We start from the raw sequence: 17,979 nt of genomic DNA, 5'->3' as shown, positions 1-17,979 counted from the left end.
TAGGAATAATGAAGAAAACAAATGACAGAGTTTATCTTTGGGACTAATTCTCAGTAACCGTTTGTAAGGTAGGTGGTACTTAGTTTTTCCAAATATGTGTTGCATTACTCAAAGCACTTATCCCAATCTCCTTCGCCATGATTGCGCGAATACATTTGGCTCTCCAGAAATGCATCGAATTCACATAAACCGTGTAATGGCCCCGAAGTTGGGGCTCCACAGAATTCCAGCGGTTGCTGAACCTCGTTCACTAGTACCCGGATGAACTTCTTGGTCCTCTTCTTTTTGTGTTTTTTGAGATCCTCTGTGGGATCTGCGCTGCTGGCCTGAGGTTGACACTCGAGTTTTTCGACAACCATACGAGAGCTGAAGGTCATGATCCTGCTCGTGCGCCAATCCCGCATTGAGTCTGGCCCGCCTCTGGGCCGTGTAGGGAAAGACGGGGTTGGGAACAATCCGATGGCATTGAACACCGCGATAAGCGGCGCATCATGCGTGAAGTCGGCATAAATGGTGCGATCGAGAGGGAATGTTGCATAATGGGAGTCTAGGGTCGTGTTGGTGCAAGTCTGGTCGGAGACTGGAGAACGGGTAAGGCGCGCGAGAAGCTCATTTACATAGCCAACTCCTTGGACCTTTCCGAGACGTCCTCCGTATCTATTAGTTTGGGGTTGAGCATGGCAATGACGTGATATAAGTGTGCTTACCCAGTGCTGTAATAACGGTCTACATCTGACGAGTAGGCAAAGCTCTCGAACTCCCTGGACTCGAAGAGATCACAGAAAGGACTGTATGGAAGGGCCTTGCCAGATTCGAAGTCCTCTGGGACTACAGAGGCAACAGTATGGAAAGCACAAAGCATCATCAGCCCATGAATGTCCTCGTGGGTCAAGCTCGCGCCAGGTGCCCACGAGTTGAGCCGGCTAGTGATTGGGGGCGCATACACCTCGAGCCACTCGCGCATTTCTTTGTGCGAGGACGCTGCATTTGGACAATTGTTATCTTGGAGGGTATCATTTCCCTTCCCGTAATTTTTAGAGAACGAAGGTGCGAAGATAAAAACCCACTGCTTCTGAAATGATGACAGATAACCTGGGAGTGTGTTTCTGCTCGCTGGCGGCAGCAAATCCTAATAAGACTTTTAGCTCCAGTGATAACATGATAAAACTGCTAGTACGCACCAGCAGTCCAATTCAAGGCGCTATCCACGACCCTGCTCATGCCCGATGCTCTAATGAAGGGGAGGTCATCTTCGGAAAGCAAGTGCTTGTAACGATGGAAAGCCGTCGCTCCGGATTGTTGTGACTGCAAAGCTCCAAGGGGAACGAGTAAATTCTCGCCAAGAGGGTAGTGGAAAGTGTGAAGGAAGTCAAGTCGTTCATCTGTGTATTCATCGACACCGAGCAGCTTGGTCACACCTGAGAGGATGTCTTCTGTTTGACTTTCGGACGGTAGTCGGGCGCCGTGTCGATGAAGCTGACTCTGAGTCAGACGGGAGATATGTGAGACGCAAAGGAGTACTGACGATGTTGACCTTGACGGTCGTTAAGTTGTAAGAACACTGCAGAGCCTTGGACAACGCACTTGATCAATATCACAACCCTCTGGAATTGGGGGATAATCCTCTGTAGCGTGGAAGGGCGAGTAGACTCCCCATGAATGCTCGATAGCGAACCTGGAGAGGTCGTGTGCCGGAGACAAGAGGGGAATTTGAGGTCGTAAAAAGGGGATGAACGTCGGGAGGACCGCCCATAATTCAGTTAACGCTCTGAACATTGGTCTGGCAGCTCGTTAGAAATTGGAAGTGGGCCGTTCCAACGAGGATGTCGGCAGGTATTTTTATCTTTGACGGACGGCGTGATCATTTAACTCGGTTCCGGAGATGCGATTGGCTCTTGTTTTCGAGGTACCTTTCTATGATTAAGAGACGTGTAACCAGCCTCCAACATGGTTGGACTTGGACTTGAAGTTGAAGTTGGAGATACGTGGGCAATTCATCATGTGATTTCATAGGTTTCTTCTCCTTTCTCTCATCCAAATAATTTATTTTCATTTGCTCAGGTTCACAAAGTCGACGTTGGACACGACGTGTCTGAAACGTGGGACCTCGAACTTCCAAGAGAGATTTTTGTCAAATGGCCATTATTGTGCAACTCGAATGAAGGTTGAAAGTCCGCCTTACTCGATCACCTGCTGTTGTCGTTGCTTGGTTCGCTCAGTTCTAAGTATCTAGAGCGTTTAGGACAACGAACCAAGAAACATAACAACAACATGGATTCAGAGCGGGATACCGCACCAATAACAACGCGTTCATCTTAAGAACTCTGATTGAAAAGTCAGAGGCATCGGGGGAGACACTCTATGTGGCATTCGTGGATATTTCTAATGCATTTGCCTCAGTTAACCGCGATCAACTGTGGGTCGTCATGAAGGAGTTGGGTTTAACAGGAAGGTATTTTGACTTTGTGCGCATGATGTACGACAAAATGGAAATTCGTGTGGCATCAGCTGGCAGAGTATCAGAAGGTTGGTACTCAGGATGTGGAGTTTTAATGGGCGACCCACCTTCGCCGACGCTATGGAATATCTTCCTGTCAACATTCAAGGTGGAAGTGGACCCAGATGATGTGTCTCTGGCAGGAATGTTTTTGGCTTACTTGGCACAGGCAGATGACATGGTATTGGTATCACGAACATGGAAAGGTCTGCAACGACAACTAAAACAATTGGAGAAATGGTGTAAACAGATGTTTCTGACAGCAAATGGAACCAAGTCAGCAGCTATGGCATTCGGTAGGATGCCAACGAACCTTTCGTCACGACCAGTACAATGTTTGTTGTTTGGCGGCGCTCAAATTCCATGGGTGACAGAGCACCAATTTGTTGGTATCACCTTTGCAACCGGTGTACGAGACATCTTCCGTAGGCATTATGAGAAGAAAGCGGTGGCTGCTCGGAAATCTTACTGGAGTGGAATCGTGGGTTGCGAACATTTTGTGGGTCGTGGTCGTTTACCGCCGACAGTCGCTTGTGACTTGTATTTCGCGCTGGTCGATTGCCATTTAACGTATGGATGTGACGTGGTATTGGACGTGGACCCAGTATCCTTTGAAAACCTGCAGGATGTGAACTTGATGGTTTTGCGAGGAATCTTAGGAGTGGACACTCACTCAAGCTGGCCACCATTGTTTACGGAAACAGGCATCTTTCCATTGTCAGTGCGCAGAGCTGAGTTGGCATTGCGGTACTTGAAATACTTGCTGGGCCTTACACCAGACCATCTAGCCCATAAGGCGTTGGTGGAAGCTGATCGGTTGAGAAATAATGGATGGTCGTCGTGGATGGGTGATCTGGCGTCAGTGTTGCGGTCCTTCCCTTGGCCAATGCCTCACCTGAGGTCGTTGAAGAATTTGTCCGAAGACACATGTACAGAGCTCATTGGCGAACTGCGAGCAGGCTGTAAGCGCTTCTTGACAGACCAGCTACAATGTCGGGTGTCTCTATACTTGCTGCATCATCGTCTTGAGCCTTCCGAAGAAGGTCCTGCGCGTTTTATGCACTTGACGCGCCGCCACTATCTTCATCGAGTTACAGTGCCCGACCATCGACAGGCGTTGATTGATTTGCTGGTGGGACGCTACGGATTTCGAGGATTACATTCGAGTGACTCTACGGTCCCTTTGGAACGACGTATGTGCCGTCGTTGTAGAGGTTTCGTAGAGACACCGGTGCACGTTTTCTTGTGTTGTGTGGATGATTGTGCGAGTGCTGAAAGAGCGGTGCTGCGTTTCGCTTTGAGCGAGCGTTGTCGATTCAACCTGCCGGCGACTTGCGCAGGCTTGCCTGAAGAGGAGGGTTTACGAATCTTGAGGTCACTGATCTTCGACTGGGATCGTGTGATTCCGACAGCGCGTTGCATATATAAAGTGGCGAAGAACTGGAAATGGTTTGGGTTGACAAAATTGGAGTTGGAAGAGAGATTGCCAGGAGTGAACGGAAATGACTGATATAATTAAGTACATTCTTATAATTCTTTATTTGTTAGAGGCTCGGCTTTTGGTCGTTGGGTAGAGGTTTCCCCTTAGCGGGTGACAGGTCGCCTGCGATTGACTGTCGAGTCCGGTAGCTTTCTTGCGGGGAAGCAATATTACTGTGTAACAACAACAACAACGATATTGACTATATCCTTCACTTGGCTTGCAGTGCTTTGTAGTAATAATGACAATAAGTAACAGCTGTGCATTTCAAACGCTTGTAAGTAGAGGTAAGATGCCCAGCCAATTTGATCTTTATCGTTTACTGAACGCCAAAACTCGTTTTTAGAGGCAAGCTTTGGTCTAGTGTACGAACAAACGGAGTGAGAAACCTTCAAAAAATCCAAAAATCTCTCCTAAGTAGTTGTGCGGCAGGAGTGTTGTCGCAGCTCAGCAAGCCTGACTCGGATCATGATCGGGAAACTAATGGGCGCGAATCACCCACCAGTATAAAACCCCGTTCTCTTTCGCCCTTCATCGTGCCTTGTCCGGATTGTGTTTCTTCTCCCAAACCTCGCCCAACGATGCCAAGCCTCGTTGTGCTTTCGTTGCTGCCCTTATTTCTTTTTTCCCCCTCGTCCCATGCCGTCACGATTCGCATTGCACGTCCTCAGAGTAGCAGAGGCGGAAGGGCCAACGTCCGTCTGCATTCACCCCATAACGTAGATGGGAGCAATTTGATCAACAAGAATAACGAGCGGGTGCGCATCCTTAACAGCCCTATGCTTTCTTCCGTTGACTCGTCCAGTATACCGCAAACATTACTATGAGCGGACGAGGCAAGTTGCGCCAAGTCTCGCCTTGTTCAAGACTTATCTTGCACAGTTGTCAACGTTGCGCTCGATACCGGAAGCACCGACCTTTGGTTCATTCACCCTTCTCTTGATGTCTATGTGTCTGAAGAACGCTCAGGGTCAAACCCCCAGAAGGCCTTCCGACGTTTAACAACACTGGTCTAAATGCAACCCTACGCTATGGAGACGGTACAGACTTTGTTACTGGGGATATTGGTGTGGGTGAATTCAAGTTGGGCTCGTATACCGTTCCGCTTCAAGGTATGCAATCTCATTGCCCGATATTCGTTGAACGACAAAATGGCAGCCTTCCTCAACGTCAAGATTGCTGCTCCGGCGGAGGACGCTGATTTTGCTGATGGTATTTTCGGGCTCATGGGTCTTGGCTTCAACACCCCTGGCAGCTCTGGAATCAATGATGCTGTTCAACAAGCCTTCGGTCCCACTCAAAATTGGGGCCAGTCGGTGCTCCAGAACATCTTCGACCAGACGCCCAACGGCGACAACTTCATTGGAATTGCTCTCTCTCGGACCGGAGACCAGGAAGAGACAGCGGATGCGTCGCTGGCCATCTCTGAATATCACTCCTCTCACACTGCTGTTGCCCAAGCACCAAAACTCCCCCAAAACCCTGTGGGATCTGGTGCCTGGACAGTCACCCTCGATGGACTTAGTATCAATGGCAAGAAGATCAACTGGCCTTCAACGATGCGGCAAGCACCAGCAGGGAAGAACATTGTTCACCTTGACACTGGAACCACGAATATCATGATGTGCGTATGATTAGAATGATCTCTAAACAAGACCTTATTCTGCGACTAGGCCCAAGCAACAAGTAACTCAGATCTACTCTGCTATTCCTGGCGCTGTCCTCTCCCCCAACAGTTACATCCCCATGACCAAGTTCTCAACGAGCTTTGACGTATGGGTTGTCCCGTGTAACGCTACACCAAGCGTGGTGGCCTCCTTCGGGGGCCAAGACTTTGCAATTCATCCGCTCGATGTCTCGGACATGGAAATTGTCACGACTCCCGACGGAACGACCAACTACACTGTCTGTGTTGGCACCTTCACCGATGTTGGAGGTATCGTAGAAGGCTCTTCCGACGCACTCTTTGGAGACTCTTTCCTGCGCAATGGTATGTCATCTACATTGTTCTCGCATCTCATCCTAAATTTCCTGCTTAGTATACTCCGTATTTGACTTCGGAACTGGGGGAGGCAAAAACGAGACGGCTTTCGTGCAGCTCCTCTCGCTGACTGACCCCGCCAAGTCACCGCAGGACCTCGTTAATGTCCGTATGCAAGCAATGAAGAACATGCCGCCAGAAATTCCGGCCATTGACCTTGTCAGAATCTTCAATGGCACTCTCAAACCTTATGGTGGTGCCCCTAGTACCGGAAGGTCAGGAAGCGGAGGAGGAAGTGGAGGAAGCGGGGGTGGCAGTGGCGGCAGTGGCGGTCGCTCATCTTCCGGTGCTGTCATCCTGACCTCTTCGCTTTCGTTGTTGATTCTATCAACACTTCCCCTTCTCGCTTTCTGGTAAGTTGGCGTTGCTCTCGAATGGACCCTGCTATCGTGTATGTTACCAATGCGTTGTTTAATTATTGTCATTCTCGGGAGTAGAGTAGCATTCGGTTGTAATTGGGTAGAAACCTGACAACACGCTCGCTTCATACTATTATTTCGAGACTATTACTGGAAACTCCAAGTCCCATTGCTTGTTGGCGATCTCGGCGACGACGAAGGCAGCAAAGCCGGCGCGATGCAAGGTGACATGATTGTTCGTCTTTCCGTCGCCGATGTAGCCGGCGATGACCTCTCTGGACTCCTTATTGCCTAGAATGGGAACGCGGAACACGGTATAGTGCTCGAGGCTGGAGGAACGAATGACGTCTGCGATGGCGCGAATGTCTTTGTATGCGTTACGCATCGAGATTGAGACAGTCGTCACCATTCCATAGAACACCGCGTTGAAATGGTCAGCCTTGTCTTCCATCGAGATAGTGCCCAGAGCAAGGAGACGGTTGACGCCGCGCTGCTTCATGAGCTTTATGAGGCCCTCGTATGCATGCGCTAGCGGTGTGCCTTCTTGGACGTCAGGATTAGGAATGAGATAGAAAGCAGCCAGACCTGACGGGTGGTCGAATTGTCGAGGGCCGAGTGCAGACAGAACAATCTCCACACCCTCCAGAGCCTCACCCAGCGCCTTCTCGTCTTCCAAAGTGCCTGAAAGTGACCACAGCTCGAGAGACCGCTCACAAACGGCGCATAAAAAGTCAGTCACCCTTCAACAGCGTAACATTTGGATGCGCAGGAATATCTCCAGGTAATTTTTCTGGGGAGCGGACATATCTTCCAGAGTATTAATTGATACACATGGTTGAAAAAGAGACACGTCGAAATACATGACGACAGGCGATTCGGGGTAAACAGCCAAGAGTTCGCGAACAAGCAGCACGCCGCTGGGTCCAGTCGCACCAAGAACGAGAAATTTCATGTTGGTAACAGCAGCGCTACCGTTGCTCGCAGATGGTGGTAAGAAACAAGATTATTTTGGGAGTTGAAGTCCACACGGTCACGTGCTCTAATTATGGCTGGTACAAACGCGAATAATGAAGTCGCTAGACGCGAACCAGACCCAAATTGCCTTGTTGCATTCTCACACAAAACCCACCCATAATCTCCGTCGCGAAATTTGTGTCGGCATCATACATGGTATGGATTGCCTTGCGAGCGTTGACTTCGAGGAGAACATGCTTCGCGTCCTCATCGTTTCCCGCAAGCTTCATTATGGCGTCGACACTCATGATAGCTGCGGTTGGAGAGAGCATCGAGGAACCGGAACCATATTTCTCAGCGACCTGAGTGTGCATGAGCGGATTAGTCGGTGCAAAGACATTGGCGCAAAAGTCCATCGTGTCTTGGAGCTCTTTCTCAGTAAGTTCTGGATCGGCATCTGTGTCGAATGTGAGTCGCTAATAAAAGACGAAGAAGAAAGAAAAGAGACCGGCGGCTCCTTGGATGACTGAGATGAATTAGCTCCTCTTCTTTTTTGACAAATGTAAGAGGGATGGACACACTGGGGCGAAGGAACACAAAGGCTTGATCAAAGTTATCTGAATCGACATCTGAGAGAACCGGAGACTCTTGTGCTTTGATTTGCTTATATATTCCTAAGACGACCAGCAGGAATCTATGCAAGCTCGCATTCATTCGTTCAATAAGTCGGACGATCCACTAACCTCGTATATGATGTTCCAACTTTAGCATTGTGAAAGGCAATTGCTTCGGTTTCCGAGCACTGTCTTTTGATTGATGCCGCGATAGAACTTGCAGCGGAGAGCGCGCCAGTGAAGGCAAGATGTACACCGCTAGAAAAGACTACTGGGATCAATGGTGAACGAAATAAACGGCAAATGCGCCTACATGGGTCGATGAATGCTACGAAAGTTCTGTTCAACACACATTTTCACCATGTAGAACAATAATGCGTACCTGCTGCATCACCAACGAGACGATAGCGTGGACCTGCGTAATGGGTGGCAGAATACGAATAGTCTAGTTTGGTCAATTAGCTTGGAAACATAACGGCGTATAATAACAATCAACCTCCTGCGGATTTGACTTCCGAGACCAAGTTTCCGTCTCCGAGAAGACGGATGAGTCCTGGTGCGAGCTTTAACTGTTCGAGATAATGGTCTTTGAGGCTCCCATCTTTGTTTGCGCGCTTTTTGGCTATACTCGCTTCTTCGGTCAACACAACTCCAACAGAGACAGTCTTGTTGTGAAGAGGTATGAACCAACACCTGGCATTGTATGTTGAATAATTAAGTACGGCAAGACAAGTCTTACCATCCCGTTTCATCTAACCCGACTGTTCAGCTAGAGATGCGACAACGGCGGAAGATTCTCACCGGTCAGAGCTTCGAACCACGGCGCGTTCTTACGATCTGGCAAGTTTTCTGGCGCGTACATGTTCGTTCCGCGCCAATACCCCCACGCCGCCTGATTACGGAGCGACTTGTTGATGTGCCTGTTCTGTAAATAGCGCGTCGACTGTTGGACAGTGAGCCAAGTACATATCTAAAGAAGCCCAACTGACGGACGCACCATGATACCATGTCTTCCTGACGCGTCCACGAGGTAGCCAAAATTGATCGATCCAGATTCTCCGGTTTTGCTTTCCCATTGGGCAGAAACCGGTGCGCCGTGGGTGAAGCCAATCTCCTTCACCTTAACGCCTTCGCGGACGGTTACACCAGAGGCCGCAGCATGACGGAGCAAAAGCTCGTCGAATTCAGAGCGGACTACATTCCACGCGCCGTTTTCGGGATTAAGAGAGATGAAGTCGGTATCTTATTATAGACATGAGTGGCGGTGGACCGGACAGAGGGAACACGGACATCCTTCACGTTTATGTTGGTTCAGCTTCACAGCCGCTCCGGGCTGTTAAAAGATAGCTTTTTGAGACCAAATGGGAGAACTTTCAGGATAGAATGCACCTTTTCTGCGAACCCGTGATTTTTGACGACATCTTCAGCCCCAATAAACCGCAGAAATGGTCGGACAGATGGCAAGAGTGATTCGCCAATATGGTATCTATAGTCGGATGGTTTTTCCCCAATCGTTCAGTGCAAAACGACTCACCTTGGGAAAATGTCCCGTTCAAGAAGGGTGACCTCGAAGCCCTCTGCATAGTTAGATGAGCGACCCGACCATAATATTCGAAAATGACTCTATACCTCGAGCAAGCACAGTGGCAGCATAAGCTTCAAATTTGAGTCAAACAGAGAGACACGCGCAGCAGAATGCGATCTTACAGCCGCCAGGACCACCACCGATGACAAGAACTTGGCTGAAGGAAGGCTATAAGTAGTATGGTCAGCGACAAAAAAAGCATCAGAAGTCGCCTCGTACGACTTGAATCATCTGCGTGAAGAGCAGCAAGTTCGCCAGTAGTTTATCTGAAGTAGAGTTTGAACAGTTGGCTTTTTCAACTTTTTCAGCCACCAAGTTTTCGATCCTTGAGCACATATCTCTATATCATATTGACGTTGAGAGCTCCGCAATCGCTGGAACATTCGACAATGCTTTGACTGATACGGGATGTTGCGTGGATAGAGGAGTCACGAAAAGGGAGCCTCTCGCTCAATGCGACGGCGGTTTGCGAGCTACCGAGGACCAGTCAATCACAGGTCCCATGGCAGAGCGCGCATCTCAGGCACCAGAAGAGGGTCAAGTCAATTTGTTGTTGCTGTCCAGGCATTCTGAGTTGGCATAACGCAAAGTTGAGACTTGAGAGTGGTCAACACGTGAGGGAAATTGATCCGATTTCCTCATCATCAGATGCTAATCAGGCAAGCATAGCAAGTACAACTTCATTTATTCTACGGTTCCTCCTTATCGACGACCTTGACCTTCTCCTTCAACGTCCACTGCTTATCGGTCGCCCTTGATAGCGGTATATCCTTCATAAAGAAGAATGTCACCAAGCCGAACCCACAGACCCCCTCCATAATGATCCAGCCCAGCCGCATGCTGTCGAGGAATGCTCTTTTCACGTCGCCTTTCAGAGGCTCTGACATCTGTGGGATCTGACGAATGTTTCAATTGTATTATTCCCGTGACTTTTAGGGCAGTGTATACGTACCAAAGGAATGATGTTATAAGCAATCTCAGAGTTGGCTGGCAGTTGTGCGATTAGCGTTACTGGAAGGCTTTGTCGGAGTTTGTTCTGGATTATGGTGCCCATCAAGGCAATTCCCCAAGCCTGCGAAAATGTGCGACAAAAGGTCAACACTAGAGAAGAAGATCAGCAGTCGCTCAGAGTTCAGAAACATTCTTACATGATATTGCGCTGGCGTTTTGAGTAATAGGCAGCGGCGCCTGGACCGCAAAAGTGGTCGCATAGCCAAAACCCATCCCGAATCCTTGAATCAGTTGGAACACGATGATTGGACCAAGTGGGGTGCGCGTGTTCATTGAATAGATTAGCCCGAGGCCGAGAAGCATGAAGCACCATCCAGTCAATATGATAACCCGGTACTTCCCCGTTCGAGCAACGAGGCGACCTTGGAAAATAGCAGAAGGAGATATGGTTGCGCTGATGGGTAAGAAATAAAGACCAGATAAAAGCGGGCTTGCTTCGCGGACCGCTTGGAACCAGGTTGGGAGATAGACTGACGAGCATCAGAAGATGAAGGGGACAAAAAAAGAACATACAGCCCACTGATATTGACACGATTCCATGTGCTAATGTTGCAACATATCTATGGTCTATTAGAGATCGATTTAGCGAGCAAGATGAAACATAGTACCCAAGCACCGTGGTTCGATTCGAAAGGACTATCAGAGGAATCTGAACGAGGTAAGTAAGAAGTCTTCGCATCAAGCAAAAGAACTGACTGTAGGCTTCACTGGCCAGCGAGACTCGTAATATAATGACCAGGCCATACCCACCAAACCGATAATCAGCGGTGCAAGGACTTGACCCGAAGACCACGGATAAATTATGCCAGCCACACTCAATCCGAGCATGCAGGAGCAAGTGGATGCTATGATAAATACGTTGCCACTGTAGTATTGTCAGAGCCTTTTTCACGGAGACGGGCAGGTATTTCTTACAGCCAATCAACCTGGAGGAGCTTGGTTTTGATATTTTCGCGAGGGGTTTGGACGTTTAGGAAGAAGGTTACGACAGCCATAGCCAGAGCACAAAGTGGGATGTTCATGTCTGAATGATCGTTAATATTGATACATCCCTGTGGTGTGTACTCACAGAAAAGCCATCGCCATGAAGCTTTCTCAGAAAGGCTGCCAGCGATGAACGGTCCAACGACGCTTCCCAATGTCCAGACAAGACCAGTAATCCCATTGAATACGCCTCGTTCGCGGAGTGGAATTAAATCGGCTGTCACGATCGAGGTGAGAGCTTGAATTCCTCCGCCAGCAACGCCTTGAATGGCTCGAAGAACATTAGAATGTCAACGAGGTGATGTAGCACCGTACCTCGACCGCCTATTAGTATATTCATAGTCCGGGCAGATCCCGCGACAGCGGAACCGACTGCAAAAAGCCCAAGTGCGCCTGAAGAATCGCGGTAATCAGTGCCATGCTCCGCGACCTTGAAAAAGCGGACCGAGTAGTATTGGCCGCCTTCCAAATATCTGAGCCAGGTTCCCGCTTAGGGGAAGGCAAGATGCAGCACCCAGAGCATACGCGGACCCAACCCAGCTAAAGTTGTCGCCTCTCAAATCATGAACGATGGTCGGTGCTGCAGTGCCTATCGGACAGTGTTAACACATTGTAGCCTAGCCAATAATGACCTTACCAACTCCACCAAGGTCGAGGGACGAAAGAAAAAGTGAGCAACAGAGTGCTACAAACACCAGCCAGAATCGAAAATCGCGCTTTGGTCCATGATACTCTTCTTCGGCGGCTTGGGCCTGTGGCTCCACTTTGAGAGGCTCGGATACGGTCTTCTCATCGAAGGTCGTAACCTCGGAACTAGGAGGAGCCTTGGTCGAATCCATTCGGTCTCGAGTTGAGGTGTGAAACTTGGGGTTTGAATGACACGATTATTGGCATCGGAGGGACAAAAGCTTGATAGGCAACAAGGACTGAATGAATGAGCAGGTAATGGACCGCATGTCTGCAGCGCGTTGGGCCAGAATCCGATGAACTCTGTCCAACCTCTCTGTCTGTCATCAGAGTTTTTCCGAAGTGACGGACTGTGACACGACACTTTTCCTGCTTCTCAATGTTCACGTTCATTCTCTTCCTATTAGTATCCTATCCAACTGTCATCAACTCAAACCGTCTGTTGGCGCTCTGAACACAGAGCCCGCGTCCAACGAATCAGCAAAGGTTCTGTTGCCTTCGATGATCATTCGAGCCCAGTCTGCACGCGTTGCGCTGCTTCTCCGTTTAATAATGGCCCTGGGGTTGACAGTCCAAGTTCAGCGCCCCTTATCAATCTACTCGTCGGCTTGGGCTGTTACGAACAACCCGCGGTAACATATGAAGCATGTCGAAGAGTTTTGTTTTCTCAACGCGAGATCCATTCACTGCTCGCACAAACAATTTGTCGATTCGATCTGAGTTGACTGGGTGCCAGGTCTCACTTAAAAAGTACATTCCTTCCTGTCTCTCACAGTCTACTCCAACCTTCAACGATGCCTTCCGGAACCGAGCACTTTATGGACACCGTTCTTCGGTCTTTGGATCTATATGCCACTCGACCACTTATAAAGGAGGTTGTTGGTCCCGTGGAAGCGCGAACCTGCAACATCATAACCTACCAAGCTTATGCCCACGATTTGAGCAAGGTCGCTTCTTTCGTTTGCTCTTCCTTCTTCTTCTCACCTTTTTGAAGGCTGCTCTATTCTGGTGGCAAACACTGTCGAAACTAGGTGTCGCTGTTGGTGATGTTGTGGGTCTATGGTACGCGAGACCAAGATTTGCCATCCCAGTGTCAGATTATTTGTTAGGATCACTGGGAGTCAGTATCCAGACCTGGTTCATCTCTATGGTCAGTATTCCGCTACCAGTATTCTTTGCTTGATGCTGAGGGGTTCGATTTAACCTAGCGATCAGCCGTGCTGGTTTCGTTCCTCAAGTTTTCAGTCAAAAATACACAGAGCAAGGTCTAGCAGTTGTTCGGGACCTCCTCACTGCCTGCGAAGCCAAAGTCCTACTATACGATCCTGTTTTCGAGGGAATTGTGCAGAGTCCGAGCCTTACTCTTGCATGTCAACGAATACCTCCCCTGGTGTCGCTGACATACGTTGACGCGGCACTGCCATCACTCCCTGATGTCAAGCCAACAGATACTGCTATGATCTTCCACACGAGCGGTACCACTTCCGGGAAGCCTAAGCCCGTTCCCGAGAGCCATAGGTGGTTCCGGTTCCAAGCGATTCAATGGAAGGGTATTTGTCAAGCTGCGCCATTCGATGGCCAGGATGTGTACAATAACATCGGCTCATATGGTCACGTACGTGGCCACCTTCGTTGATGATAACTCTATTCTATTGTTTAAAAACACTAGGTCGGCAGTGCGACCATGATCAGCCACCTTGGTGCATCTGGTCAATGCATGGTTAGACTCGCAAGCAATACATTGGACCGTGAACAAATCCTTGAGCTGACACGACTGGCTGGCCTTAACAACCTCTTCATCTATGCACCATGGCTCTCGAAACTAGTAAATCTCGCCAAGACAGACCCCGAGATTTTAACTGTACTGCGCTCAATGCGTCAAATATCGTATACTGGTTGGTCTGTCAATTGGAAGGTTTCGTCGCTGACTCAAACGGCATAAAGGCGCCTCATTAAATCCCGAAGACGAGCAGTGGATCATCGAATCCGCTATCCCTGCGACTTGTGTCTATGCAACGACCGAGATAGGTGCGCTTTCTCGAGACGGCTCAGCCCGACGGACACTAATGGTGTTTTCTTGAAGCGCTTTGTCTGGTTTCAGACCTTGATCGTGTCAAGATGATTCCCGCCATGCGTCTTGTGCCCGGCGTTCAGTGCCAATTCATTCCGACCAATTCTTTGACACACGAACTAGCCACGAACGCCCATGGTCAACTTACAGGGAATCAACTGTATGACTTCTTCATTCCGGAGTCTGCACCAAACTGCCCGCACCCGTCTATTCGCAACCGGCCTGATGGCCATATCTCGGGCGATCTATTCGAAGAAGTCTCACCTGGGTATTATGTGTTCCGTAGGCTCAACTTGACTTGTGGTTGTCTTGGTTCATTCATATTGCCTCAGGCGGCAGAAACGACGATTGGATTAGAACGGGTCCTACTTGTGCTTTTTGCGACACGAAGTTAGTGCATAGAAATCACTTGTTCGCCGGTCTTGACCTCTCTAGATCCATCGAGGACAACTGTATGCTTACCTGTGCCGACCTGGTCAAAAACTGCACCGTCGTCGGGCATTACAAGCCTGCGTTGGTCCTCTTCATCGAACCTGCCCTTGCACTCTCCAGCGAGAGCGATTTGGCGACGTTCAAGATGGAAATTTTGAAGCAAACGGCAGCTTTCAATGCACGCTTGTTTTCGCACGAAAGAATCACGGATGCGCGGAGGATTGTTGTTGTGCCTCCAGGGAGCTTACCACGCACGACTGTAAGTTCCTTTTTCGCCAGCTTGATTCAATAATTTTGTTTGGAACAGGAAAAAGGCAATGTCCGGTAAGTCTTGTCATATATCTTCCCTGTTTCAGACTGTCTGACCGGTTTAACTGCTAGCCGCAAGGCTGTAGAAGAAGACTACGCCAGTCTGTTGCAAGATATATATACTTCAAAGGCCTAGATGTCAGCTGCAGTTTCCTCCCTACAATACAACGGTGAACATAGATGTGTCAGCAGTGCCCTGATAATGCAACCACTCCTCGCGACGTTTCTTGTAATCATCACTGTTCAACTCGTCTTCTGTCACCCGTTCGAATGAAATAATCTCTCCCGAGTTCGCTAGAGGGCTCTTGTCCCGTCTCATCATAGTTGTCTTCTGAAGCAGAACAGGGCCATGGGTTTGGGGGCGATGCAACAACCGTGATGCACGTTCGTTCAGTGGACGGTTATAGACCGCCATATCGTCCATCCATAGTTCGTAGCTCTCGTGCAGTCGACCAATACCAACATCTTGATTCTTCGCCTTGGCAATCTGTCCTTGCGAATGCAGCATGACAGCATCGACCAATTCGCACCCAAGTAGTTGAGCAATTTTTTGTTCGATGTCCTGGTCACGAACAAGCTCAATCTGCCGGACATCTTCTGTCTCGGATTGCGGTATGAAGAGCAAACGAAGCTTGGGTTCCTCCCCGAACAGGGGATGCTCAGTCACAGTCTGGCGCAAGATATCTCGAGTGGGTGAGCCAGCGGGAAGAGCCATGTCATGCGCTCGGGCAATCGCATAGAGCAAGTCAACGGAGCTGGGTATCATGGGTCACTAAAAGCGCTGGCATTCAGCAGCCACGTACAGGTAGCGTGGGTCTAATATTTTTTCCTGAACCTTGGAAATGGCAGCTTCAATTTGAGACTTTTGTGTAGTCGTCGTTGCGGTTTTCAGTGCAGTTTCATAGGATTCGATGCTTTCGGGTATATTTCCCAGAGCCTGAATTAATATGAGCGCAACATGAAGAAACGAAGGTGAGCATACATCCTCGCAAACACCGCGACGAAACCAGCCTTTAGAGTAATGGTGATCCAGTTGAGTCGACTAAAGATAGAGGTCTGAGATGGTCAGGACTGATGAGTTTTGGATGATAACCTTCTTCGCATCTACCAAGCCTTCTTCCATCCTGGAATGCAAGGCAAGAAGCTCATTCAGAAGTAACTTGCAAAAGTGAAACCAACCTATTCAGAGCCTGGTAACAAGCCGCCCGGTTAGCATACAACACAGAGTTCTTAGGACTCAGTGTGATTGCAGCAGAGTATTTCTCAATCGCCTCCTGGTATTTATTGGCGACGAATAGTTTGTTTCCAGCAACTTTCAGTTCTTCAGCCATGGAGGGGGGAAAGGAGGTGCGGTAGCGTGACATTCACGTGAGCATGAAACATTTCGTACTTAATTTTCGTGAACCCCGCCATTACTAGTCGAAGAGTCAACATAGTCACCATGGATTAGTCGGACGTCTCGAGATCGAAACTCGTGTGCATAGAGAGTGGGCTCGAAGCATTTTGCTTGACAATGACAGAATGCAGTCGCGCTAAGTTCTGAGTCCTGATCACCGAGAGTGCACATTGATGCCCATCCGGCACGAGACCGCTGAGATGCAGGACTCTAAGCTGCGGAAGAGATCTGAACAGACTGTCGAATAAGGTACTCGATATATGGATCGAAATTAACGCGAGGTTGGTGATAGAGGGGAGATTGAGGGTGGAGGGGGAGCGACACAGCCAGACAAAGAAAGATTCAGAATTTTCGGCATCTTCATCTCGAAGTGAAATCCCAACATTCTCCAGTGTAAGCACCCGAAGAGCAGGGAACGAAAAAGTCTGCATGAAATTAATCCCAAGCTCCACGTCCACGAAGCCAAAGATGAATTCTGAAACGTGGGGCAGATGGAGAATTGGCTCCTTATTGACATTCGATTGGCCTTGAGGGACATGACCCATAATCGACAACTTCTCCAGCAGAGGATTCCCTCGTAAGATGCGGGCTAAGCTGGGAATAGTGGGCATGACATCCTGTGCCTGGTACTTGAGCTCCAAAGAGGTCAGACCAATGAGGGAAAGCTCTGCTAACTCCCAGTCAACGTGTACTCCGACAAAGGAGACCTCCCGAAGATGACACGAAGTGAAGTTGGGACCGAATAAAGGCAGAGAAATATTGAGTGTGGCTGGTTGGAATGGTTGTTCGTGGCATGCAAAGTAAGCATTGCAGCGCGCCAGCCGCAGAGTCTCGAGGTTTGTCATGTCTTGCCCGAATTGCTGTGTGTGTTGCAGGAAGGAAAGCATCGGGTGCCATGTATCCACCAGAAGTTCCAACGAGCGCCAGCGATATACACTCTCTCGCACTAGCGGAATGTTGAGAACGGCATCGATATCGGCAGCCGTAAACTCATGCTCGTCTTCTTCGTCAATGACAACCCAGTCCGGGTCACGAAAATCAAATAGAATATCGAGTGCGCAAGTTTGCGAGCGCTGCAGCCAGTGCAACATACGGGTAACCTGCGCAGTCGAAGTAGGGAAGGTCAGGATGACAGAGGTCCAAAGTCTACCAGTCTCAAGTGCGACATGTCTCCATCGACGACAAACATGTAAGAATGTGGTAGGAGAGGTGATTTGTGGTTCGCCTTCTGGAGGTTCAGAGAGAGTGGGTGGTGTAATGGCGAGAGCAAAAAAAGTCTCGAGCAATTCGTTCGGGAAATGGTGAATAGAAGTGGGAGAGGTATCTTGAGTCTGTTCGAGGGCGGCATCCCTAGTAGTAGATGCTCGAATGTTGTCCCACGCTTGTGAGCGGTTCCACTCTTCGACGGCGCTGGCAATGTTAGAGGAAAACGAAGACATGCCAGCTTTCCTTTGTCTGTCCGAAGTTGGAAAAAGCCATGCGTACGGTTTGTTCTATACTGGTAGCAGTTTATAGCCCCTGCCGCACACAACCCATGCAAGTAATTTTCTCTGCTTCGG

At 49.2% G+C, this 17,979-nt stretch overlaps 8 protein-coding genes across 8 annotated transcripts; 2 read left to right on the top strand and 6 right to left on the bottom strand.

Moving 5' to 3' along the window:
* Positions 1-104: 104 nt before the first annotated feature.
* Positions 105-1,776, bottom strand: MIND_00962400 (uncharacterized protein; the record flags this gene model as incomplete). The annotated part of the gene is made up of 6 exons (XM_037366239.1): positions 105-657; positions 708-1,021; positions 1,068-1,129; positions 1,182-1,476; positions 1,526-1,534; positions 1,585-1,776. The coding sequence occupies 6 exons, from the start codon at positions 1,774-1,776 to the stop codon at positions 105-107; spliced, it is 1,425 nt and encodes a 474-aa protein (XP_037217651.1).
* A 2,695-nt stretch (positions 1,777-4,471) lies between these two features.
* MIND_00962300 (Six-hairpin glycosidase) lies at positions 4,472-6,375 on the top strand (the record flags this gene model as incomplete). The annotated part of the gene is made up of 7 exons (XM_037366238.1): positions 4,472-4,735; positions 4,783-4,813; positions 4,860-4,899; positions 4,947-5,089; positions 5,136-5,601; positions 5,651-5,967; positions 6,017-6,375. The coding sequence occupies exons 1-7, from the start codon at positions 4,559-4,561 to the stop codon at positions 6,373-6,375; spliced, it is 1,533 nt and encodes a 510-aa protein (XP_037217650.1). The 5' UTR covers positions 4,472-4,558.
* Positions 6,376-6,510: 135 nt separating this feature from the next.
* Positions 6,511-7,365, bottom strand: MIND_00962200 (uncharacterized protein; the record flags this gene model as incomplete). Its single annotated transcript, XM_037366237.1, has 4 exons — positions 7,238-7,365; positions 7,117-7,184; positions 6,963-7,058; positions 6,511-6,917 (listed from the first exon to the last, which is right to left on the bottom strand). Exons 1-4 carry the CDS (start codon positions 7,327-7,329, stop codon positions 6,511-6,513), a joined length of 663 nt encoding a protein of 220 aa, XP_037217649.1. The 5' UTR covers positions 7,330-7,365.
* Positions 7,366-7,453: 88 nt separating this feature from the next.
* On the bottom strand, positions 7,454-9,866 carry MIND_00962100 (FAD/NAD P-binding domain-containing protein; the record flags this gene model as incomplete). The annotated part of the gene is made up of 16 exons (XM_037366236.1): positions 7,454-7,788; positions 7,840-7,857; positions 7,913-8,025; positions 8,075-8,216; positions 8,259-8,273; positions 8,328-8,390; positions 8,442-8,638; positions 8,685-8,697; positions 8,747-8,888; positions 8,943-9,187; positions 9,236-9,278; positions 9,335-9,431; positions 9,480-9,522; positions 9,575-9,601; positions 9,653-9,698; positions 9,750-9,866. 16 exons carry the CDS (start codon positions 9,864-9,866, stop codon positions 7,454-7,456), a joined length of 1,656 nt encoding a protein of 551 aa, XP_037217648.1.
* Positions 9,867-10,219: 353 nt separating this feature from the next.
* MIND_00962000 (MFS general substrate transporter) lies at positions 10,220-12,364 on the bottom strand (the record flags this gene model as incomplete). Its single annotated transcript, XM_037366235.1, has 11 exons — positions 10,220-10,426; positions 10,483-10,631; positions 10,679-11,011; positions 11,055-11,101; positions 11,150-11,190; positions 11,238-11,406; positions 11,457-11,565; positions 11,611-11,796; positions 11,841-11,918; positions 11,971-12,114; positions 12,163-12,364. 11 exons carry the CDS (start codon positions 12,362-12,364, stop codon positions 10,220-10,222), a joined length of 1,665 nt encoding a protein of 554 aa, XP_037217647.1.
* A 642-nt stretch (positions 12,365-13,006) lies between these two features.
* Positions 13,007-15,160, top strand: MIND_00961900 (Acetyl-CoA synthetase-like protein; the record flags this gene model as incomplete). Its single annotated transcript, XM_037366234.1, has 11 exons — positions 13,007-13,159; positions 13,207-13,274; positions 13,322-13,362; positions 13,421-13,827; positions 13,882-14,107; positions 14,157-14,240; positions 14,296-14,565; positions 14,616-14,673; positions 14,719-14,974; positions 15,023-15,039; positions 15,097-15,160. 11 exons carry the CDS (start codon positions 13,007-13,009, stop codon positions 15,158-15,160), a joined length of 1,644 nt encoding a protein of 547 aa, XP_037217646.1.
* Positions 15,161-15,181: 21 nt separating this feature from the next.
* On the bottom strand, positions 15,182-16,355 carry MIND_00961800 (TPR-REGION domain-containing protein; the record flags this gene model as incomplete). The annotated part of the gene is made up of 5 exons (XM_037366233.1): positions 15,182-15,779; positions 15,828-15,961; positions 16,007-16,066; positions 16,118-16,203; positions 16,262-16,355. 5 exons carry the CDS (start codon positions 16,353-16,355, stop codon positions 15,182-15,184), a joined length of 972 nt encoding a protein of 323 aa, XP_037217645.1.
* Positions 16,356-16,470: 115 nt separating this feature from the next.
* Positions 16,471-17,859, bottom strand: MIND_00961700 (Fatty acid hydroxylase; the record flags this gene model as incomplete). The annotated part of the gene is made up of 1 exon (XM_037366232.1): positions 16,471-17,859. One exon carries the CDS (start codon positions 17,857-17,859, stop codon positions 16,471-16,473), a length of 1,389 nt encoding a protein of 462 aa, XP_037217644.1.
* Between the last annotated feature and the right edge of the window lie 120 nt (positions 17,860-17,979).

The sequence above is a fragment of the Mycena indigotica genome (genome assembly GCF_014461135.1).
Source record: "Mycena indigotica strain 171206Taipei chromosome Unknown Mind.scaff0008, whole genome shotgun sequence".
NCBI lineage: Eukaryota > Fungi > Basidiomycota > Agaricomycetes > Agaricales > Mycenaceae > Mycena > Mycena indigotica.
This window is presented reverse-complemented; position numbering and strand designations above follow the sequence as displayed.